Below are 26,531 nucleotides of genomic sequence, written 5' to 3' on the forward strand. Positions count from 1 at the left end.
TCACCCTCCAATGGCCGCTGTGGCCGGCGCATCGCGCTGATCTGAAGCCAGGAGCCAGGTGCTTCTCCTGGTCTCCCATGGGGTGCAGGGCCCAAGGACTTGGGCCATCCTCCACTGCCTTCCCGGGCTATAGCAGAGAGCTGGCCTGGAAGAGGGGCAACCGGGACAGAATCCGGCGTCCCGACCGGGACTAGAACCTGGTGTGCCAGCGCCGCGAGGCGGAGGATTAGCCTGTTAAGCCACGGCACTGGCCCACATTAAGGTTTATTATACCACCAATCCAGGTACAAAATATTCTTTATTCTCACTTTCATATGCTTATCATTGTATTTATATATCTATATAGAATATAGAGAATATATTTATATGGAACCTAATGCATGTGCTCTATGTATATACAACTTGGTGGTCCATCAGTGCTCAAATATTTCATGGCCAGCAGGTAGTGCGATTGAGAGGATCAGGTAAGTTGTAGGACAAAGTGAAACACTATCAGTCTTGGGAATGAGGGTGCCGATACTCAGTCCCAGATAATTTATTTCACGGGCCTTATTTGTGTGATCTCCCAACTAAAATATAATAAGGCCAAGAAAATAACAAAAAAAAAAAAAAAAGGAAAACCAAAAGCTTCAAAGGCTGAGTCTGGACCCCTTGCAGGCAGCTTTGCCATTCCTGTATAAAAGCCAAAATGTTGACCTGAAAATCTAGTTGAAGGTGCTGCAGCTGTGGACCAAGGTGACCCTTGAGCTTTCAGTAATGCATCCATCCAAGAGAGGGCAGTAAGGTGGGAGGCCTTAGTACAGAGACTGTTTTCTTTTCTTCCCAGGCTGTGCTGCATATCATTCTTCTTTTCAACTCTCCTGGTATGTAAAGGAGACTTCTCAAGTCCCTCTGCAGGAAACGTAATGCTAAGTTACCACAAATGTTTCTAGGGCTTTGTTGGCCATCATGACAATATTTTTAAGCTTTATGTGTTTTCTCGAGTTTATTTCTCTCATGAGTTAAATCTCCCTCTGTGATCACAGACTCTCTGACCTTCTCTGAACTGCTCAGGTGGTGACTTTTCTTCCCTCTCTTTTGCTAGTGTCCATAATATCTGTGTGCAGTGCTGTCTTCCACATTAATTTGGCTTGTGATTCTTAGTTCTAGATTTCTTTACAACAGAAAGGTATTATTTGGGAGGAAAGCCAAGTAGGTACACTTGGACATGAGCACTGTTTACAACAGAAAACCGATCAAGACCATTCTATGTCTGGATTTGTATTTACCTTGGTTTATGCTGTCACTGTGCCTTCACTCCCTAGCCTCAGTCCTGGTACAGAGAGCAGCTTTGTATCAAGGACTAAAGTTAAAAGAAAGTTGCATGAAATCAACCCTTTGTCTCCTTTCCTAAAGTTTTGGGAGCTCTCACAAACTGTATATGCTAAATGTACCTTGACTACATCAGTATTTTTCAAGTACCCTAAATTTTAAAGTCGGTTTTTCCAATATAATCATTTTATGAGCTCAGAGAAGCCAAAATACACAAACACAATACAAGAAGATACTTTAATTTAGCTGGGTTTGGTTACATGCTTTCTGATACATAAAGGGATACATACAGGTTGGGCATTTGGCCCCGGACTTAAGACACTTGTTCCCACATCAGAGCATAGTTTTCACCTTTGGCTCCTAATTCTAGCTTCCTGCCCGTGTGGGCTCTGGAAGACCATGGTGATGGCTCGAGAAATTAGATTCCTATCAATTTAATTGAATACCTGAGTTGAATTCTTGGTTCCTGGCTTCAACCCTGGCCCAGCCCTATTCATTGTGGGTTTTTGAGGAGCGAATCAGCAGTTAGGAGTGCTGTTTGTCTCATGTTCTCTCAACTAAGTAAAATTTGGAAATAAAATGATACATATATGTTCTATGATGAATGAGAACATTGCCACATTATAAATTCAAAGAGCCCTATTTAGTAGTAGGTAAATGGGACTACAATATAATGGTGGTAATTTAATTCTACAATTTACAGAAAAAGAGGTAAACAATTTAAGAATTTAAGTAGAGATCACAAGAGAAACTTTTTCTCATATTTGAAGGTTACTAAGAATTAAACATGCTATAGGAGGAATTCTCTTATTAGGTTTCCAAAATCACCCTCCCTTAAAGGCATATAGCAGGGCATATCATCCATATTTCCAACTGATAAACAATGAGTTTTAGAGACCATAAATGTAAACAGGAAATGGCTGTCCAAAGTCACGTAGGTTGTCTAGCAGAACCAGAGTGAACAGCCACCTACACCTTCCTGCTTTTACAATTTCTTTTTCCTACTTTGTTATTAGATGCATTGAATTCTTCTGTCCCACCCCTTTCTAATGAAACACTGTAGCACATTTCATAAAAGAAAGCTTTATTAATGTCAATCCAGAGTCTGTAATATATTTAGTTGTCAAAACTAAAGTCTCAGTAATACACTTGAACATTTCTGTAGTTTTTGTACTAAAATCTTAAAAAGTAAGAATTTGCATAAAGAATATGCAAAATGTGGTGTGGAATAAAGTGATTATAGAAAATATGATGCATTACTAGAAACAATTGCACATAATTTGCTAAGTCTGAATTGGCTTGAGCCAACTTAATATGATTTATTTATTGACTATAAACTGCAAAGAAATTTTCAGGGCACTTATGTGTGATATAAATTATTATTATCCAAGATATGTTCTTCCTTGGAGGAGAGAATGGAATTGGAAGGTTTAGGAGAGACAGCCCACAGAGGTAACATGTATTGATGGGATTAGCAGTGAAATTAGAAAGCAGAAAAGAGAAATATAAGGGGAATTTAGTGAGGAAAGATGAAAGAAGTTTTAAAAAATGATTAAAAGAGTTATCCACAGAGAGATGGTATATTAATCAGCTTTTCATTACTTTAACTAAAATACCTGAAAGGCATTTCTTAGGAAGGAAGATTGTATCACAGTCCTAGATCAGGGTTCCCATGAGTCAGGCATCTGATGGTGGAACAGGTACAGAGGGAGGATCAATGGTGATCTAGTAAGTACAGAATATCTAGCCCAACTGAGCTAAATAATGAAATCTGTCATGTGAACTACCTTCTGAGGGCTAGCCCTCAGTGGACCTAAAGATCTCCCACTACACCTCCCTTCTAACTCAAAATTAGATTGAATTTCTACACTTAATCCATTAACTGTTAAAATAAGACTTTGATGTTTAAAGATCTGTATTAGTTTGCAGATCCAAATCCCATTCAATCTGTAACAGAGGGGCACAATTTAAATATCAATGGGAAACATAGGGATATATAATCCATATTCAACATTGTGTGTTGCATCACCTATGCTGGTGAAATAGCTATCAATTCATACAACTCAATGTCTGCTAGGTCTATCTATCAAATCTATTTTTCTGACAATTTTTAGTAGTTTCAATGAGAATAATAGTATGGATATATTTTGTAATTAGCAATAATACTTTACTTTCTCTCACTTTTCTCTTTGCTGTTAAAAGCGTCATTAAAGTATTTTGCACATCAGTTAATTGTGCACTGGAATGATCTTTTTACTATTCTAGAAAACTAGAATCAGTATATACTGATAAATATTATGAATAGTATATTAGTTATACATTCTGATAGAACAATGAAAACAAATAAAACCATTGATTTAGCTTTTTAATGTTTTCTCTTTTATTTAATTATATTAATATTAAATATTTACTATAAGATAGAAATATGACACATAGGTCATTTAAAAGTCATAAAAATAAATATACAACAAAGCCAGCCTATAACTAGACAAAACTATTCTGGTAAATTTATTATTTGCATTTTTATTCCCCACTTCCCCACATCCCTGCAAATAGTGTACTTTTTCACACCTGGACTTTCTCTTTGCTCAGCTGACTTGTTTTGACCAAAGGCATGTTAGCTGATATTATACAAGCAAAGGCTTGGCATATGTGTCCATAACAGAGTCAGATTTGCTGTGTTTCTCCAATGTCATAAAACCACCAATGCATATTTGCTGTGCCTTCAGACTAAGCCCCCAGAATGCATCTGTAGACAGCAGAGTTTCCAGTAGACCTGCATTGGTTAGCAGCTCTTTACTGCCTACCAAAGCCTGAAGCTGAGTCATCCAACTGTCCTGCAAACCATGAGCAAAAAGAAACTATATGGCATGAGCATTTGTTTATGGGATAAGACATCCCATATCCAAGTGCCTGAATCTTAAGTCTGGGCTCTTCTCTCAATTCCAGCTTCCTGCCAATACACACGTTTGTGAGGCAGCAGGTGGATGATTGACGTAGTTGAATCCCTGCCACCCACATGAGAGACCTGTATTGAGTTCCTGGCTTCTGTCTTTGGTCTGTTGCACTCCTTGCAATTGTGAACATTTGGGGAATGAACAAGCAGATGGATGGACTCTCCATCTGTTTCTCTCTGGGACTTTTGAATAAATAATTTTTTGATAAAAAGAAACTCTTGTTTTAAAGCTACTGAAATTTGAAATGGTTTGTTACCCAATACTTAGACAATAATTAGAATTACTTACATGAGCTATTTACTCTTTCTTAATACACTCTTTTATTTGATGCCTAGAGATAATGAATCAATCTGAACATTTTAAATGTCATTACCAGATTTTTCTAGAAATTTTTCTAGAAATAATTTTATTTTACAAGTTTATGTCTATATATACCATAGAGTATCCTTCAATATACTGTGTACATTAATTTATGTGGTAATCTGAATCTCATTTTTCCCCCAACAGAGTACTTTTATTTACATAGTTATTTGTAGCTGTATTTTATTAGTTTCCTCTACTCTATCCATTGAGTAACTTGCTCATATTTTATCTATGCTACTCATGCTACTTGGGTGATTTCCAATTTTACTGATACAAGCCTTATGTATATATCTGGGGATTGTATATGTGAGGAGTCCTCAAAATGTTCATGAGAAAACTGCCTTTCATTGCAATTTTCCATGAATTGATTATATTGGAATATATGTGCAAACATTTCTCTATGGCATCAATCAAATTTTTGACCTCATTGTCTCTGTCAGGGTTCTGCAGAGAAATAGAACCAATAAAGTATGTGTATGTACACTTGTGTATTTGAGGGCTTCAAATCATTTGTGGACAATGCACATTTTCTTTAATTCCATTGATCAGTGAAGTTTTTTGAGTAGCTGTAGCACCCACTGTTGCCATTTTGTCTCATCCAGTTTGTGTGAGGCCAAAGACACTGTGGTTTTTACACAACTTGAAGCTCTTTTCCAATTTTAGTGTGCCATTCTCTCCATCTCTCTCTCCCAGTCCTCAGAGTTGTCTTTTATTTTCTCATGAACCAAAAGTATACAGCTTTTCATATTTCAAACCATGTTTTTTGAAAGGTAAAATAATATCAAAATAATATCCTGAAATTTGCATCCTATATATTTTAGATTTAGTTGCATTCTTACATGTGAACTATAATCTCAATATATTAAAAAAATATAGGGGCATTGTTTATGTTTATTGTTAATTAAATATCAATTTACAGCACATATAAAGAAATAAAACTTCATCCTTCCTGTTGTATCTATTCCAGTTGTGAGTTTTATTTTTCTTGGAAAATGGTTTAAACAAGAGGGAAGTGTGAAAACTTAGATGAAAGGATTTTTCAGCCTGAGGCAGAAGTAGGTCACAGTAATGTTTATCATAGACCAAGACTTTGGTTCATAATAGTGTGCAAACCCATTAGAAAGATAGATTTGAAGAAGAGACGTGGTGAAATAATATGTTTATGTTTGCTTGGATTCTTTTTAGTCAAGTGTTTTATTTGGTCTTTAAGGTTAGAAACTAAATTTTCTGATTGGAAAGTATATAAATATATAATTACTGCAAAAAGCAGTTTTTTATTGCCTATCTGTTGGTGAAGGTCTACCTGTTATATAGTAATATTTTTCAAATTAGAATACATAAAATTAATAGACATCTTTTCTTACTGTAATGAGAATGTCCTCAATCCATAATGTACCATCTCTGTAGCACTTCCTGGTCTTCCTTTCCATGGATGGCTGTTTCTCCTTTGTGGATGAAAATTTTATTTCCCTCTTGAACTAAAAATAAACAAAAGCTATGAGCAAGAAAGAAAATACTTTTTTTTTTGATCTCGTCACTGCCTTTCTTGGAGATACCTGGAGCAATTTTTGGTCTTTAAGTATAACTTCATGCATGTATTCATTCATACACTCATTCATATACTTTTCCTGTCAACATTTACCAAATTTTTTTAAAGATTTATTTTATTTATTTGAAAGAGAATTGCAGAGAGAAGTAGAGACAGAGAGAGAGAGAATCTTCCATCTGCTGGTTCACTCCCCAGTTGGCCGCAATGGCTTCTTCCGGGTCTCCCACGTGGGTGCAGGGGCCCAAGCATCTGGACCATCTTCTATTGTTTCCCAGGCCATAGCAGAGAGCTGGATTGGAAGTGGAGTAGCCGGGACTCGAACCAGCGCCCATATGGATGCCAGAGCTTCAGGCCAGGGCGATAACCTGCTGCGCCACAGCGCTGGCGCCTCACCAAATATTTTTAGCAATCATAATGCTCAATCCTGTAGAAGCAGAGACAATAAACAGTTCTGTACTATAAAACTAAACCTGCTTTGGGAGGAGGGCATTTGATTCAATGAGAGGAAGTTACTAAGGGATCATATGGAAAGAGCATATAAAGAGAAAGTAGAAGTGGAAAGGGTAATAAAATTTTCTTGTAGCTGACATTTTGCAACAACAAAACAAAAAACATTATTTGTGTTCAGGTCATTAATACTCATTTCTTAAATGCATTTGGGCCCACTGCTTGGAAGGCCTTGTTCTTTTAACGTCTGATAAAGACCTAAGTGGAAAGTCCATTGACTTGTCTGCAACCACTAGATCTTAAAAATCTCTGATATCTCTTATGGCGCAAAATCCATCTTGTTCCTGATTCCCTTGTACCTTATTTAACCAGACAGCACTCTTGGTGCTTCAAGCATAAATGGTACTGACTTACTGTTTTACATTGTGAATGTTTGAAATTGCCTTAGCCCATGTCAGAATCATCATTTGAGGTCCCATTTTCCATAGAGCCCAACACATAACCCTGAACCAAACATACAGTAAAAAATCTCTAATTTAGTAACTTAATCCAGAAGAATCTAAGAGAATTAATCCTAGAACCTGCACAATAGCAGTCAATCTCGTCAGCTTGAATTACTGAACGGTACACATAATTAAGTATATAGACCCAAATAAGATAGTATAATTTGGTTGTTTATTTATGGCCTTACCAGTAGGAATAATTCACTTACATACACACAACTTACAGAATATAGTTATTCATAAAAATAAATTATAAATCACTTTATAACAAACAATTTTTTTGTTCTTACAAATAGTGGCAGCAAGTTGGCTACATCAAGTGGTGACACTACAGTTAAATTGTGGGACCTATACAAAGGCAACTGCATTTTGACTTTCGAAGGTCACAACCATGCAGTCTGGTCCTGCTCATGGCACTCCTGTGGCAATTTTGTAGCTTCTTCCTCAATGGATACAACTAGCAAAATCTGGGATGTTAACAGGTAGGAAGTACTTTAAGCATTAATAACCTCTATGTGGAGATAAATTGATCTATAATATGCATAAAGCTATATATATATATATATAGGAAAAGCTTTTTTCCTCAATGCTACCCCTGGAAAACTTTAAAAGAAACTGCTAGATGATAAGATTATAGAGAGCTATTTAAATAATCTCTTTTTGAAATTCATTTTTAACTCCATCAATCTTTGCTGATGTTATAATTCCTTTCTAAATGTGGGTATCAAGATCAAGCCTGTGTAATAAGATTAGAATTCCTTCATTTGGAAGTGGTTTGTTTTATGCATATCAGAACAAATACTTATTATAAAGAGTTAGATTTTTAGTTCTGCCTTACTGACGTTTTCTCTCTCTCCAAACAATGGAGCTTAACTATATAATAGATTTGAATGTGATGGAAATATGTCCTGTTTTATGTGTAATTTTGGTATTTTGGTTTCCCTAATTAAGATGTTTCTTGGCAATGGTATCAATTTATTGCATGTAGAGTCCTATAAAATATCATATGGCTATACAAGTTGTATGTTTTAATTTTAATTCAGAACAAATTAATTATGTTTATAGTATCAAAATTCCAGCTATCTATGTACTTTTATATGATTATTAGGCTCTGCTAGGTGTTCAAATGTGATTTAAAGAGGTAAATTCAGGTACTATAAAACACTCTAATTGATTCAACTAAAGAATTACAAATCATCTCAGACTTCTGATAACTTGTGTCATTGAAAAGGTGCCTATATCCAAGAACAAGCGATAATGACTGGAAAATATAGGAAACAGTTGTCACCAAGCCATGGTAATGTACTTTGTGTAAAATGCTAAACTCATTCTAAAGCCAAGGACTACTGATTTAGAGTCATGTGTGAAACAGGTGCCTTGAACACCTGTCTGGATTCTTCCTTTTATCAAGGGAAGCATCTGTTATGAAATGGCATGGCCATGAATACCGTATTTCTGACTTATTACTATCTAAAGTAGTGATGACTTAAGATTTCTTTTAATTCTCAGATTGGTAAATTTTATCTGAAGCAATTATATATAATTCTTAATTTTATTATGCTTATAAGTTATGTGAACATATTTCATATTATAATAGGTTACTGGACTTTTGACACTAGTATCTAGTTTTAATTTTTGCCAACTTTGGCTTCAATGTGGAAGCTAATAGAAGACTGTGCCCAATCTAAAGTATATCTTCAAATCTCTTAAGTATTCAGAGTTTTTAAAAGATTTTTTATTTGAAAGGCAGAGTTACAGATAGAGGGGGAGGAGGAGAGAGTGAGATTTTCTATCTGCTGGTTCACTCCCCAAATGGCCACAATGGCAAGACCTGGTCAGTCCGAAGCCAGGAGTTTCCTCCGGTTCTCTCACTAGGGTATAGGGGCCCAAATACCTGGGCCATCCTCTACTGCCTTGTCAGGTACTTTAACAGGTAGCTGGCTTGGAAATGGAGCAGCCGGGCACAAACTGGTGCCCATATGGAGTGCTGGTGCTGTAGATGGTAGCTTTACTCACTATTTCACAGCACTGGCACGTAGTCAGAGTTTTATAAACCAAACTTGAATAAAAAATGATTCTCGATAGGCCACGCCCTACTCAGTATAGTTTCAAACACTTTGACTTGAAAATTTTGTTCCACAACCCTGATATCCAAATACTTTCTTACAATATTTCCAATAGATACTGACATAACAGATCAAAATTACTCCTGATGCATGCCAAAATTCTTAAAATTTAAAATTTAAAAGAGAGAGAGAGGTCTTCCATCTGATGGTTCACTCCCCAATTGGCTGCAACATCCGGAGCTGTGCAGATCCGAAACCAGGAGCCAGGAGCTTTCTCCAGGTCTCCCCCATGAGTGCAGGGGCCCAAGCATTTGGGCCATCTTCCACTGCTTTCTTGGGCCATAGCAGAGAGCTGGATCAGAAGTGGAGCAGCTGGGCCTCGAACCGGCACTCACATGGGATGCCAGCGCTTCAGGCCAGGGCATTAACCCGCTGCACCAGAGTGCCAGCCCCAGGGAGAAATATTTTGATAGTGGCTATTGATACATTTGTCAGTGTCATGAAGTATCAAGCTCTAATTTGTAATTACTCATGGATCAATATTGTGTGGATATGTCTAAAGCAAGTTGCTTGAAAATTTAACAGGCTACTAACACTAGCTTAGTGACATAAGAGGAGAAGTTATTTGCCTTAGTAAGACAGATGACATTGGAAATTGTTCTATACTGGCTCATATATTTTTATTTTGATGCTGTGTTTTCTTAATAAAAATAATTTATAATGGTTGATGTTATTGTTCAGCAGAGAGGAAGAGGTCAGAATCTATTTTCCTCTTACGCCATCCACCCATCCATTTAAGCTCCTAGCTCAGTCTTGAAAATCCTTTGGTTGATGTCACATCACTAGTCCTGTAAACTAGTTCCTGAATTAGGCATTACTTGGCAAGATCATCCATTTACTCCTCACCAGAATTTTAGACACTGTAAAGCATAATCAGTATAAAGTTCCAGGTAAAGATTCATGTTTTTTTTAAAAGATTTATTTTATTTATTTGGAAGACATTGTGACCCACAGAACAAGAGAGGGGGGGGGGGGAGAGAGAGAGCAAGAGAGAGTGAGCAAGCATGCCAGCAAGAGCATGTTTGCTAGCTTCCATCCACTGGTTCAGTTCTAAAATGGCCACAATGGCTGGGGATGGAACAAGCTGAAGCCAGGAACTTGGAATTCTTTCTGATTCTATCATGTGGGTGGCAGGGGTTTAAGCACTTGGGCTGTCTTCTGTTGCTTTCCCGGGTTTCTTAGCAGGGAGATAGATCTGAAGCAGGGCAACTAGGACTCAACCCAACTCTCCAGTATGGGAGGCTGACTTTGCAGGTAGCAGCTTAACCTGTTGTGCCACTCATCTACCAAGATTCATACTTTCTAATTGCTGATAAGAATCTCTGAACAGTATCTGGGGCAGTCTTAGTTTGGATAAGTCCATACTCTATAAGGTTTTCTGAGGAAATAATAGTAACACTTTGGGGTAGGCATTGTGGCACAGTGGCATGAGCTGCTACTAGTGATGCTGGCATCCCATATGAGTGCTGGTTCAACTCCCAGCTGCTCCATGTCTGATCCAGCTCCCTGCTAAAGTACCTGGGAAAGCAGCAGATGATGAAACAAGTGCTTGGATCCCTGCCAGGCACAGACCTGGGTGGAGTTCCAGCCTTCGACATGGTCAATCCCTGGCTGTTACGGCCATTTGGGGGGTGAACCAGTGAATGGAACCACTACTTGCTCACTTTCTTCTCCAACCCCCTTTGTCTCTTACTTTGTCTTTGTAACTACCTTTCAAATAATCTTTTTTTAAAAATAATACTTTAACAATCTTATATATGATAATAGTTTAGAAGTTTGTGTTTCTGTGAGTGATAATTGATTTCTACTTTGGTTTTCAATTTTAAAATTTTCTTTAGAAATCAGTATTAGGAAGTAGAGAGAGAATGGGAGCAAGGGCAGGGAGGAGGGTAGGATGGGGAGTATTATTATGCTCTTAAATCTGTATATATGAAATACATGAAATTTGTTCACATCATATAAACTAAAATTTTAAAAAAATCAGTAAAAGCAGATGTCTGCAATGACCCCCACAATCCCCATACACCCTATTTTACCCTAAGCAGAGAGTGCTTGGCACATGGTAGTGTACTTACATAAATGAATAAACAGTAAATCAACAAATACTGATGAAGGATATTCTCAATGTTCTCCCTACCCTATCCACATTCAAACTATAATATAATTGTGTTGTCTTTTTGTTATTTTGAGCATCTCTTTTTTTAAAAAGATTTATTTATTTACTTGAGAGGCAGAGTTACAGATGGAGGGAGAGACAGAGAAAGAGGCCTTGCATCTGCTGGTTCACTCCACTAATGGCCACAGTGGCTGGAGCTGGGAACATCTGAAGCCAGGAGCCAGGAGTCAGGAGCTTCTTCTGGGTCTCCCCCAAAAGACCAGGGGCACAATCAGTTGGGCCATTTTCCACTGCTTTGCCAGGCCATCAGCAGGGAGCTGGATCAGAAGTGGAGCAGCCAGAACTCGAACCAGAGCTCATATGGGAAGCCAGCACCACTGGCAGAGGCTTAGCCTGCTATGCCACAGTGCTGGCCCCTAATTGTGCTGTTTGAGACAACATGAATCTACAAAATGTTGAATGTGGGATCTGAAAATTAGAAAATATTGGTCATGTATAAAAGTAATTTGTGTTCCTTTGGAGGCATTCATGCTTAACATTACTCAGTGAGTATTCATGAAATGACTTAATAGTTTTGGGCTCATTACAGACTTAAGAAAATTCTCAGACTCAAGGATTGCCCTCAATGAGATTACAAATAATTAAAAAGGCAGTAGTTTTGAAGTACTCAGAGAATATGCAATGCATCTACTGCTTATAGTGTTGCATCAGGAATTCTGGTAGACTCTGGCTACTTTTCTTCCAAGGTATCTGGGTATTTGGCTAAAGAGCTATATCATACTGTCACTATGAGTTTGGAAAGCAGACCATGTGCCTTATTAGCTGGTAGCTTAGGGGAAGGAGTTTGGAAATAATAATAAAAACAAAATGTTACTGAATTTAGCTGTCTAAGCTGTTTTAACAAGGCATTCATTATACAGGCAAGAACTGAGTGGTTTGTTTCCAGGATGAAAGGAAATAAAAAGGGTTTGTAAAATCCAATGGATTATGGGATCAAAATGGTAGGAAATAAATCTGCTGTCCTTATATCTAAGTTGTTTCACAGGCTTTTGAGATTAATGCAGAAACAAGAAAAAAAGCAGGTTTCAGAGTCATATTTACTTTTGTTTGTGATTTCTGCTGTAGTGCATTTTCTGGAATTAAATACAACAGAAACCTACTAATTTTTTGAGATAACTGCATTAACATGGAAACCATGAGCCTTCCCTTGGTAACTTCCAGACTCTTCAGACTCTAAACAGTCCAAAAAAAAAAAAAAGACTAATGTCCAAAGAAAGCTGATTTTCAGTGTTGCACAGTTCACAAGGAAGGTGTATACCATTTCACCCTATTCAGTTATGGTCATACAGGGTAACTGACAAGGAAAGACCTGTCACAGAATAAAGCCAGATGCCACAAGTAACAGGGGACAGAGGAGATCCTCTTGGGTAGTGTTCCATCTTTCAATCAAGGAACTTTCTTCATTGCCATGACAGCATCTTCGTGATTCCTGCCCGGAGGTCCACTACTTTCTAGACTAGTGGGGCTTGTGTGTTTCCTGTTTTTCTGCCTTTTGTGTTGCAGTTATTCTGTCCTTGCATCACCTCTGTGCGTTATGTTTGTGGTGGTTATGATGATCTGGACCAGGAAAGCTGTGCCTTGTTTAACTGATCAAATAGTATGATACCATCTCTGAACTTAATGGAGAAAGTTATGCTTCATCCACAGATCATAGACTGGACTGCATGCATAACTGAATGGGGCTTTGGTTTGTCTCTTTTTTGGGTCACGGGAAAGATCAGTGAATACTGTATATGTGGAAGGAAGAACTACACAGTTTTCATGGGCAAAAGTCCTAATGATGGCTTAGATTGTTAGCTGTTTATTGGAATTGTCCTTCTCTTTTGACATTGGTTGGGCATCTACCTATTTATGTTATTTCTCAGCCTCCCTATTGGTTAAGTGTAGTTGTGTCACTAAATTCTGTGCAATACAATATTAGTCACAGTGATAGGCACCATTTCCATGTCCTTTCTCCCTTATGGTGGGATGGGATATCAATAACATTGACTATAAGTAACTGTAGAAGTCAGCAACTGAAAATGTCAGTGTAGTGAAATAAAGCCACTCCCACTCCCTACCTCAAGTTATCCTGGAACATTCTCTAGACTCCTCAATAGTAAACTCATATTTTGTTGAGACATTGTATTTCCAGTTTTTATAATAGCACTTTAGACTTGCCCTGTCCAACACAGGCATCAGTGAATATTTTTCAGACGATATGTTTTTTCCTCATGATATATTCTTACGGCAACTAAGGTGAGTCCTGAAGCATTCTCAAAATTAAGTGGGTGGAGCAGCAATGGAAATTCTGTGCTGATAACAAGTAGTTGTTCAAATTGCTATACTTTTTCTTTCCTTGCTATTTTTCAATTCCCATCCATGCTGTCTACTCCAATATTCTTGGAGCCTATGAAATCCTTCTTGCCAGTAGCAATGTTTGTAAGTCAAGAAATTTGTGTGGACGGTGGTTAATAAATGTAAAAGTCCTTGAAAATTGTGAGAAAATATGCAAATATGATGTATGTAAGTGTTTCCATTGATTCCAAAATAACAATTTCATTTAAACAACTAAAACCACTAAGAATTTTAAATATTTGGTGGCATTGACTATATTTACTAATGAGAATCAGTTTTGCAAGTTCTAGTTAATGCTGAGGAAATAGAGTACTTTCTATATAGTTGACCTCACAGATTTACTTATTTATCTATAAATCCAGGAAGTATACATTGAGCACTTACTTGATTATGTACATAATTCTAGTAACTAAGTTACACGTGAGCAAAATAGATAGACAAAACTCCTGCCCTCATGAAGATAGCATTCTATTGGGAGGTAGGAAATATGCTAAATAAAAAATATTTACACTGAATAATTATATACAGTATTTATATATATGTATATAGTATTTATAGATGATGAATTTTTAAGAGGAAAAATAAAACATGGAAGATGAAATGGAATGGTATGTACTAGAAAAAAAATTGCAATTTTAAACAGGAAGGCCAGAGAAAATTCTCACTATAAATGTGACATATAGATAGCCTGAAGCAGTGAGGCAAGATATCTGGGAGAAAAATATTCCAAGTTCTTCGGAGTAAGAAGTTTCCTATGGTGGTAACAGGGTTCGCATGACTGATGAACAAAAAGAAGGCCAGTCTAACTGGAAACAGTAGAGGACCGAATAGTAGAGGTAAAGCAGTTATGTGAGTGTGCATGTAATACGGGGTCTTGAAATTCATTTCAATGACTTTTGCCCTTATTCACAAAGAAATGGGAAGCCACTGCAGAGTCTTAAGCAGTGTTTCGATCTATTTTAGGATTTAATAGAGTGACTCTGGCCACTAGGTTGAAATTGAACTGAGGCAGAGGTGTAGGTGATAAAATAGTAAAAACAAGGAAAAGCAAGAAGAGTAGATACAAACTGTCACAACATTCCAGGGAAAATATAGAGAAGATTAGCCATTAGCCTGGGAATAGTGATGGTACAAGAAGTTGGATTCTGGGTCAGTTTAGAAAATAAAACCTGTAGGAGTTTCTGAGATGTTGTGAGTCATGTGAGAAAGAAAATGGGTGACCTGTTACTTTTCTGATATGGCTGAAAGGCTGCACACTGATTTTTTTGTACTGGAACATTACTATAAACTGTAGAAAAAAAATTTCCAACTAGTTGCATCATCTGGAATTCTAGAAAGTGCTGTAGGATAAGGAAAACCTTTTCATCTAGGATGTCCACTGAAGACAATTAATTGTCCCCGTCTGCCAACTACTGTCACTTATGTATTAATTTAAGAATCCATTGATCCCTCATAACTCTAGGTTGGGGGAGGGGAGAGAAAGAGAAAGAGAGCTGTAAAAGAAACTTTAAGAAAAAAGAAACGTGGAATATTAAGTTTCTGTTATGGTGAATAATCTTTTATTATATATTATTTCTTTTGGGTAAATAAAGCAAAAAGTATATCTCCAAATGAGAGAAATTTCTGCATTATAGAACAACACTGATTTGTTAGAAAAGTAATAAAATGGACTCTGGTATTTATAATATAAAATATTCAATTCATACATTTCATGTTCTTTATGATTCTTTTGCACAGTTGGCTATGCTAGCAAAGAAGGACATATTGAACAATATTAATGGCTTTAAAACATAAAATAAGAAATATTAAAACTAAAAATGCATGGATTATGGTACATTAATACCTGCCTTGTATTTCAAAGATCCCCATTTGCCTTCTTATACTTGAAAAGATACCCAAGGTATATATATTAACAGGCTGAAGTAGCAATGCTTGAAAAGTAATGTAATATTATAAGAAATGATAAGATATTTAAATTGACCTCTTGTGATTAATTTATTGCGTTTCACCAGGACAATAAATCACCTGTTGCATCTTCTTGAATTTTCATTAATGTTCAAATAGTTTTCCCTAGAAATATAGGCTTGAAATCATATCTAAGTATTATTGTACATAAACACATAGATAAGCACAAAAAGTGAAAAAAACAGGAAAGCAACATATTTTTCACTTTGATTCCTAGTTAATAGGCACTATTTGACAAATATCTATTTTTATAGAGAAAAAGGTATTAAATCTAAAGTTCATATTTTATTTACCAAGCTATACCATGATTCAAAAATTGAGATCTCCACAGCCAACATCACTTTGTGTATATGTGTGGAGAATGCCTCAAGCAAGTGTCCACTGTAATAAACTTGATGTTAATATTCTTTTACTGTGTATGAATCAATAAAGAAATAACTGTCATTAGATTTTGAACATTTATTTTTTTTACAATAAATGTTTCGTATAAATGAGTTGTATAATTTGTAGATCCCTTGTGCTAAATGAGGTGCACTTTCTGTTTGTTATATACCAAGTGAATTGTATGTTATGTTACAAAGTGCCAATGACCACAGAGCAGGTAGGCAGAAGGTTTTGCAAGTATGAATATCGAGTCACCAGTCTCTGGATGACTAGAGAAGTTACCAATCACACAAGGAATCTCAAAAAGTTTTTTTCTCTAGCTTGGAACCTGTAATAGAAGACACAGGGTAGACAAGATTCCAGCAATGAGTAAACTAAAATGAGATGGAATGCCTTAAAAACCTCCTATCTGGCCCATGTCACCTGGGTAATAGAATAGGTGCAGCCCTATATTGCAATACAAAAGTGCATAACTCTACAGTTTCCAGAATTTAGCAGCCATTGGAGAATAGAATCATATTTGCCAGGTCATGAAAATACAACTATAGTAGCAATAGTCTCATTAATAAATAGTTGTAGCAGACACTTTAGGGGTTAAAACACCTACTCAGGCCGGCGCCGTGGCTCAACAGGCTAATCCTCCGCCTTGTGGCGCCGGCACACCGGGTTCTAGTCCCGGTTGGGGCACCGGATTCTATCCAGGTTGCCCCTCTTCCAGGCCAGCTCTCTGCTATGGCCCAGGAAGGCAGTGGAGGATGGCCCAAGTCCTTGGGCCCTGCACCCCGCATGGGAGACCAGGAGAAGCACCTGGCTCCTGGCTTCGGATCAGTGCCGTGCGCTGGCCACAGCGGCCATTGGAGGGTGAACCAACGGCAAAAAGGAAGACCTTTCTCTCTCTCTCTCTCTCTCTCTCTCACTATCCACTCTGCCTGTCAAAAAAAAAATAAAATAAAAAATAAAATAAAACACATACTCAGCTGCTGGCATTGTGGTGCAGAAGTTTAAGCCACTGCCAGTGATGCCAGCATCCTTATTGGAGTGCCAGTTCAAGTCCATAGTGTTCTAATCCAGTGAACACTGAACAAAGGATACAGAAGTACCTACAAAGTGTTCCCTTATCACACTTTTTTTTAAAAAGAAAGATTTATTTATTTGGATTTCGGAGAGAGAGGAGAGGGAGATAGAGAATATCAGAGATCTTCCATCTGCTGGTTCACTCCCCAAATGGATGCAATCACCAATGCTGTGCCAGGTCAAAGCCAGTAGCCAGGAACTTCTTCAGGGTCTCCCTGTAGGGGCCCAAGCACTCGGGCCATCTTCCACTGTTTTCCCGGACATGCTATCAGAAAGTTGTATTGGAAGTGGAACAGCCAGGACATAAATCACTCAAATGGGATGTCGGTGTTGCAGGTGGCTGCTTTAGCTGCTACGCCACAATTCCAGACTCAACACCTTAAAAAAAATGTTTATTGACACAAAGAGAACAGATTTCATGTAGTTATTGGGTTTAATTCTAAGAGGATGACTGTATATCTTTCCCTCACTTTTTCTCTTAATCCCCCTCCTTCCTTCTTTTCTTAATTTTTGCAAAAAACATAATTTCAATGCAGTGCATAATATACAGCTAACCATAATGTTCAACAAGTAAAAAAGTAGAAAGACCACAGTTCCACAGGAGTATACACAAGAGAAGCAGGCTACTACACCGTAGAGGCTTCCAGTGACATCTACAACTATAACCTATTCATTATCTGAGTTATGATGGTTCTCATTACCTACAGCCATACTTTTACCACTACAAACTACTGAAAGAAGGAGGTGATCTCTAACTTCTGATTCAACTTCCTCTAAGAGGTTTAATCCTATCAGACTTAATTGTTTTGTTTATCTGAGTTACCTCGGAAATCCCAGCCATCTTATTATAGGTATTGTCAATGTATATCAGTCAGACTCCATCTCTTGCTCAGCTCTTGGGTGCCTTTCACTATATGCTTCAGAATTTGTTGCTTGTCAACAACAAAATATTTGAAATTCTCTGCATCTTCCATGTAAAATTTATGTTCTTGCTTAAACTGGCTATTCCTTGAAGATACTGTTTCCCTTTTCTTAACAGAGCTTGTAACTCTCACCCCTTAATCCTTCTTAAGAGATTTACAACTCATAATGAATCTTAAGCTTGTAGATGCTTTTACTAAGGGGCATGCCATTTATTTTAGAATTTTGCATAAATTTATTTATATATCAGGTAAGCTGTTTCTTAGGATATTGACCTACCACTAGAACTGAAGAGTTTGTTTATTAATGTGTTATGAGTAGCCAAAAAAAAATCCTGGGATATTCTATGAAAGTAATAAACATTTGTTGGATTAATATAAAAATTAATGATTTGTGTTCCCTCTTTTCACTGTTACTTCTAGACTATGTTTCCTTCATCTCTCCTCCTTTAGAATTGTAGCTTCATATGATCACACTTTGAGACTGTATCATTACCCTCACCTCCATTTTATAGTCATATACTGACTGTAAATATTAGGTCATCCCTATTGTGTTGTGAATAATTTAACACTTGGCTCAGTATCCTCATTGATTGCAACATCAATAACTATATTAGTCCATTTTGTATCACTGTAATGAAATGCCTGAGGCTTTGCAACTTTATAAGAAAAGAAATTTATTTTGGCTTACAACTCTAGAGGTCTAAGAGTAAAAGACCACATCTGGTGATAGCCTTTTTGCTAGCCCAGTCCTGAGGCAGTGCACAGTGCCATATGGCAAGAGAGGAATATGCTTGTGTATCTATTGCCTCTGGTCTCCGTATAAAGCCACCAGGATTCATCCTTGGGGGCTGCACCCTGATGGCTTTAACTAATCCTAATCATCCGCCACAGTCCTTACTTCTAAATACTAGGATTAAGTTTCTATTCTCTTAATACCTGTCAATGTGGATTAACCTCCAACATGAATTTCGTAGGGGGCAAACTATATTAAAACCATAGCCATATCAAAACCGAAAATCCACTTAACACTGTAGCCTTCCCGCCTATCCACTCTTTCTTCTAACAGCTCTCAGTCATGATGCTTAGTGTTCTCTTCTGTGAGCACTTCCTCCCCTGCTTCAGCTTGTGTACTCTAATTAGGTGTCACTCAGGCAACAATTCTTTGCTTCCAGAAGTACTTGTAATTAGTTATCTCCACAACTTTGTTTTTTTTGCCTATGATAACAACCTTTCCCTTTTGTTCTTCTTAAAATGAATGGATTCCAAGGTCCCTCACAGTGATCTCGTTTCTATCCAGTTTCAATTCCTTTGCCCTTCTTTTCACATCTCTTATCTGTTAAAATCTCATTTGTGGCTTAATTCATGACAAACAGTTCATGTCCCAAGGGTGCTTCAGGTCTAGTGGAATCTGTCAAGGCCCTCCAGGTAGGGAAGAAATGTTTCTCAAAGGGAGAGGATGCCTCATTTCAACATCATGGAGATTGTTCCTGCAATAGTGATGTCAGGGTGCTATCCAGGACGGGCTGATGTGGACTCTCAGATGGCCACTGCCTCTACTGGAACATGTGGACCAAACTGCACAGCTGTTTCTTCTTTAGTTTGGAAAAAATGAAAAACCTCTTTCTGTTCAGAGACCCATTCATGTTTGGCATTCTCTTCACATCTGTTAGTAAACTCAAAATAGCATGTCTGAATATGCTGTAAGCTGCTTCAGATATCGAAAGAGACCCATGAAACTGTGTGTATCTTTCTTCATAGTAAGGAAGCAAGACGTGGCGATTTCTCCTTTGCTTTGAAGGTAATATTCCTGGGCATAGGAACCACTGGGGTGTTAGAAAATTCAGCCAGACAAAAGGCCCCTGAATCTCCCTAGTTTGGTAAGTATGCATATAACCCAGGAATCTGGGGGTACCCTTTACTTCTGTCTTTCCTGATTCTGTCAGCACAATGGCTTCGACAGAGTCCCACTGGGTGATATTTTCTAATATCAACTTTACTGTAATCTAAGCTGTGCCAGAGAGCAGACCCTGAGGGCACAGCTTAAAAGTATACAATTTACCCTGTGAGGTGAAATCAAATCGCTTCATGTGTTCTCAACACAGTGGGATAAGGAAAAATGCATTTGACAAATAACAAGGTGCATGCTGGATGCCCGGAAGGTTGACTGACTGCAGTAAGGACTTCACATCTGGAAGAACAACTGCAATTTAAGTCAACAGCTGATGAATCCTGTGGCAATCCATTATCATTTTCCAAGGTGCTCTGTTCAGCCATGCTAATTCAGTAAGAATGTGCTAGGAATTATAATTAATGATTCTGTTTAACTTTTGATGGTAGCAGATTCCACATAGGTATAGAATTTGCTGTTTACATGCACAGGGGTAGCTAGAGAAGGTTTACTTGATTCTCTGAACCATAATCTCCCATACTTCACATGTTGGGGGCAATATATTCTACAGTCGCTTAATATGTGCATCGATTTCTTTTGGGGGGCACCAAAATAAACGTCTTTTAATTGCAATCTCTGTGAGAGGAGTTCAGACATGCTCACTGGTGAATGAGGTACCACATAAAAATTTCGAGTCTTGCTGTGGCTGTCTCTTTTGTGAGATGGACATTGAGGAAATTCAATTTGAACTTTAAAACATCCAATCCATGCATAGCTTGCTCCTAATATGAATTTCTGTGAAGATATTTTTCCCAATGCCAAACTCATGAGCTGGAAATATATTCATAGGATATATTTTGAGTCTTGCTGGGTCTCCTGTGAGATGGACATTGAAGAAATTCAATTTGTCACTTAATACCCTAAAGTCCTACACTGACTGATAAACCATTTGGATTTTGGGATTCAAGTCATGTGACCTGAATTTTAATTTCACTTAGCAAATAGAATGAACTAGATGAGAATTATTCTGTCTTACCACCAATTATTTCCATATTTTCTTTCCGTGCGTGTTGGTTGGATGGCCCATCTGTTCTGGACTGGCTTACTTGGAGATGGGTAGTCTGGGATGGCCTTATTCACATGTATGAATCTGCAGATGGCAACTAGACCTTTCTTTTATGTGGTACCTCATTCACCAGTAAGCATGTTTGAACTCCTCCACATGGTGGCAGAAATGATCCAGCAGTGAGAGAGCAAACGCCCATCAACATGAAGTTAATAGTCTCTACTTCCTATTCTATCATTAATCAAAACAAGTTATATGTCCAAGATTAAAGTTCAGCATGCATATAGGGAAAGAAATAATGGCAAGTGATATGGGCTAAATGTTTGTGTTGCTTCAAATTTCATATGTTGACCATAAGTCCCCAGTGTAATGGTATCTGGAGCCTGTGAGTTTGGGCAGCAATTAGATTATGTTTGTAGTGCTCATAAATGGGATTAGCACCTTTACAAGAAAAGACTTGTTTCCACTCTACTTTCTACAATGTGGGGGTATAAGGAGAAGACAGCCATCTCAAAACCATGAATTGGGCTCTCCTTAAGTGCTAGATCTGTGGGAACCTTGGATTTTTCAGCCTCCAGATGTTTGTTATTTAAGTCACCTTATCTATGTTATTATAATAGCTTGAACTGATATAGATAGAAATTGATACCTAGAAGTAGGGCACCATTGTAAGCAATATGTAACAATATGGAAGTGTCTTTTTGGAAATAGGAGATAGGTAGAGACTGGAAGAATTTTCAGGTGCATGGTAAAAGCACCTGATAGTCCCATGAAAGAATTTTAAAATTTGATTCTGGTGAGGCTCATAAAGGAATGAGTACAGAAAGAAAGCCTCTATATTCTTGGAGAATAAATAATTATAGAAGAATTCTGATAAAACTATAGACTTTAAAGGTCATTCTGAGAAGGTCTCAGATTTAAATGAGTAGTGGAGCTTTTTAAAAAAAATCTTCACTTTAAAGTAGAAAAGGACTTTTCTGAATTGTGTTCTTGTTTTAGTGTCTTGTGGAGGGTATAACTATCCAGCAGTGAAAGTGGATATTTAGCTGAAGAGATTTTTAAGCAAAATGCTGGAGGAACAGTCCTATTCCTCCTGATTGCTTACAGTAAAATGTGATAGGAAAGAAATTAAAAAAGAAATTATTCATCAAAAGGGAATCATAACTTAAAGTTTTGGAAAATCTTCAGCCCTATCCCTATTGCAGAGAATACTAAAGGTTTGGCCAGACTTTTATTTGATAAGAGATTAGCATGAGTGTGATCTAAGGATCTGATCAAACATCCCAACAGCAACCAGGAAGAAATGGGATTATATCTACAGGAGCACTGCCACTTGGGTTTATAATTAGGTGAAATAAGAAAGGCTGGTGTACTTCGTAGACAATACAAGCCTCGCACAGATCTATTTTGCTTTAAACATATGTTATTCTTCAAAATAAAGACATAATGATCCCAAAGACAATTCCGAATTTGTAGGCTGCCCCTCTCAACACAGACCCAGATGGCATGTCTTGCAGTCAAGTCTGCCTCCATTTCAATTTCAAAAAGCAGAGCTGGTGCCTAGCAGAGTAAGTAGGTTGTGCCCATTGACGTGGCTTCAATAAGCCACATAGAGGTTCTCTGGGAGACACAAAAGTCATCTTGTAAAGAAACTGAGTCATGTGATCCTTTTAAAAATTCATTTGCAAGACAGAGAAATCTTCCATCCCCTGGTTGACTCTCCAAATGATCTAGACAACCTGCCTGGGCAAGGCTAACGTCGGGAGCCAGCAGCTTCATCTGAGTCTCCCACATCGGTGGCAGAGGCCCCAATCACTTGGGCCATCTTTCACTGCTTTCCCAGGTTCATTAGCAGGGAACTGGATTGCAAGTGGAGCAACTGGGACTTTGACTAGTGCTCATATGGGATGCAGCTGTGGCAGCATAACCCACTGCACTATAGTGCTGGTTGTTATCTTAACAGTAATCTTAACTCAGCAGTACTGCAAATATGGGGCCTTTTCCCCATTGAGATGGGGGGATAGAATATCAACTCAAAGGCAGCTATTCTTGAGACACAGATCTTAACAGAGTTTGCCTTGATAGATTTTCATCTTGTTTGGGACCCTCACTGATTTCTTCCTTCTGGTTTCCCCTTTTTCAAATGGGAATATCTATCCTATATGCTTGTGGCACCATTGTATTTTGGAAATGTATGACATACTTCGTTACATATGTTCCCTGCTGGATTGGAATTTCGTCTCAGGGTAAATCATTCTTCAAGATTTACTCATATCTTAAGTAGATGATATTTATGTAAGAGTTGATCCTGGATGAATTCAGATTTGGGGGATATTGGCATGGATTGAATGTTTTTCTTGTGAGAAAGACATGAATGGGAGAGAGAAGAGTAGAATATTATACAACAGATATTTGTGTCTCCAAAATTTATATGGTGAGACCAATATGATAGTGGTTGGAAGTGGAGCTTTTGGAAGACATTTGGTTAAGAGGATATAATTCTCATGAATGGGATGAGTGCCCTGCAAGAAGAAAAATGAGAACCTTTGTTGCTACTCTTTGTCCTCTGTCATCTGAAAATACAATAAGAAGATAGCCATCTTAAAATCAGGAAGTGAACCCTGATACACCTGATCTACTGGCACCTTCATCTTGGATTAAAAATCTCCAGAATTGTGAAAAATAAATGTAGTCTTTGGTGCTGGTACTGTGATATAGAAGGTTAAGCCACCTCCTGCAGTGACATCCAATATGGGCACCAGTTTGAGTCCTGGCTGCTCTATTTCTGATCCTGCCACCTGCTAATGTGCCTGGGAAAACAGTGAAATATGGTTCAAGTCCTTGGGCCTCTGCACCCATGTGGGAGACTCAGAGGAAGCTCCTGGCTTTGGCATGGCCCAATCCTTGCTGTTGTGGCCATTTGGGGAGTGAATCAGCGGATCCTCCACTCCCCTCCCTCCTCCTCCTAACCCTCTTTCCCTCTTCCTAACCTCTCCTCCTCTCCTCTTCTCTGCTCCCCCGCCTCACTTTTTTGTCCTCTCTCTGTATCTCTGCCTTTCAAATAAATAATTAAATCTTAAAAAGTGTTGTTTTAGGCACTCAAAAACTATACTATATTTGTTACAGCAGCCAAAACTGACAGAGAAATCAACCATTTTTGCAAGCAATACATCCTATTTCTAGCAGTTCATTTATCTTGCAGTCACTTCTTTGAAAATGTTAACTACAGTGTAGTTATATTTTATCCTATTTTATATTTAGAAGTGCTGCTTCATGAGTTGATCTAGGTACTCAGATACAACTTGTAACATCATTCCTAATGGAAAAAGAGGATTTGACCTTTCTCTCAATTATTACACATCTGGCCCTGTATACTTAGTAAATTTTAGATAATCCATATTACTTTTTGAATACTTTTTTATTTTGAATTTACATGATAAATTGTAAAAATGGTACAGATTCTATTGTACCCTTTACCTGCATGTGCCTAATGCAGGTATAATCTGCATATTCTCAAAACTAGGAAATTTATATTGGCACAAATTATTAACTCTAACACAGGAATCAACAGCTGCTCAAGATGCCCACAACCCGTGCTGGAGTGCCTGGATTCCAGTTCCATCTCTGTTCCTGATTCCAGCTTCCTGCTAATGTGTACCTTTGGAGGCAGCATGTGGTGGCTCAAATAGTTGAGACTCCACCACCCACATGTGATTGAGTTCCCTCCCAGCTTCCAGACATTTGGGAAGTGAACCAGAGATATCTTTCTCTGTCTTTCAAAAAAAAAAAATCTAATTTTTAAGAAAGATACAGAGTGATTCCCTTGAAGAAAGAAAAAATAGTTATCTATACTTCTGTGTGTATATTTCTAAATTCTCTGTTCTGTTCTATTGATCTATGCATATTGTACCACAAATATCACACAATTTTGATTAGTGTATATAGTAAATTTGAACATCAGGTAGTTTTAAAGAATTTATAAAATATTAAAATTTTCATTAACAATATATGTAAATATTTATGGAAAACAGTATGGTCCGGCACCGTGGCTCAATAGGCTAATCCTCCGCCTAGTGGCGCCGGCACACCGGGTTCTAGTCCTGGTCAGGGCGCCGGATTCTGTCCCAGTTGCCCCTCTTCCAGGCCAGCTCTCTGCTATGGCCCGGGAAGGCAGTGGAGGATGGCCCAAGTCCTTGGGCCTTGCACCCACATGGGAGACCAGGATAAGCACCTGGCTCCTGGCTTCAGATCAGCGCAGTGCGACAGCCATTGGAGGGTGAACCAACGACAAAAGGAAGACCTTTCTCTCTGTCTCTCTCTCACTATCCACTCTGCCTGTCAAAAAAAAAAAAAAAAAAAAAAACAACAGTGTAACACACTAGTACATATATACAAATGTGTAATGATTAAACCACGCCTGACTCTGCCCTTTTGTTCAAAATTGCATTGACTACTCTAGTACCTCTGTCTTGCTAATCCTATTTCCCCATAATCTAAATGTCACTTCAGCATGGTCTTCCTGGTCATTAGTAAATTGCCATATTCCTTCTTTAGTTATTTTCTGCATTTTTTTTCTTTGACCTTCACTAGTGTCTTATTACTCTCTTGTTTCTTCATTCTGCTCTTCAGAGCTTCCTTGGAGACCCTTCTCCAGCAACCCACTTACATGTCCTCCCACACTTGAGTTGAAGACTCTGCCTTTCTGAGAAACTTTTCTATCTAACCTCAATGTTTTTATTATTCGAAAGACAGTTACAGAAAGGCAGAGGCAGAGAGAGCGAGAGGTCTTCCATCCACTGCTAACCTCTTCGATGGTCACATTTGTCTTTCCCATTTCTCTTTCCTTAATTCAATCTAGCTGTGAGTGTTTAAGACCTACGGTGCCTGTATGCACACAGCCTCTCACATAGTCTTCCCACATACAATTTGTCATGTAAAAATTAAAATGAATACTAAAGGATGTAAGAAAGCTCATCAAAAATTTACTTTTTTACTCATGAAGTCCCTTTGATGGTACCCTGTTATATTATGAAAATTGGGTTCCTTAAAATACTCGCTTGCTTGTTCTCTTTCCCTCCGTTCTCTCCTCCCTCCCCTCCTCGCTTGATCTCTAATTCTCTTCCTTTTTATCTATGCCCTTTATCCCCCTCGCCAGTCTGGTGCAGCTGTTTTGCTGGTGCCTTGGGCACATGTGTCACCTTTCTGTCAAATAATCCAACATTGGTTTTTATGAAAAATTTGTTCTATGTCATAAAGCATTCACATTTCTGCTCTAATTCTCTTTATCTTTGCTGCCTCTGCCACATCACAACCCCGTTTGGTCTGTTTTTTAAAGTACTCTATGGATCCCCTAACACTTATGCCATAGTATCTCATTCTCTGACTCATATTTTACTCTTATGCTTTATTCTTAAATCTTTATCCATTTTCATAACAAGGTACTATTTTATATTCATTCTCCA

The 26,531-nt window shown here is 37.9% G+C and overlaps 1 protein-coding gene across 1 annotated transcript in view; it reads left to right on the plus strand.

Annotated features, from left to right (window-relative positions):
• The window catches only part of SPAG16 (sperm associated antigen 16), a 1,194,746-nt gene that overhangs the window by 655,133 nt on the left and 513,082 nt on the right, over positions 1-26,531 (plus strand). The window contains exon 12 of the mRNA XM_062201827.1: positions 7,427-7,612. Within this exon, the coding sequence (XP_062057811.1) occupies positions 7,427-7,612 (186 nt within the window). The remainder of the gene's footprint in view (positions 1-7,426; positions 7,613-26,531) is intronic.

Source organism: Lepus europaeus, chromosome 1 (assembly GCF_033115175.1).
Source record: "Lepus europaeus isolate LE1 chromosome 1, mLepTim1.pri, whole genome shotgun sequence".
NCBI lineage: Eukaryota > Metazoa > Chordata > Mammalia > Lagomorpha > Leporidae > Lepus > Lepus europaeus.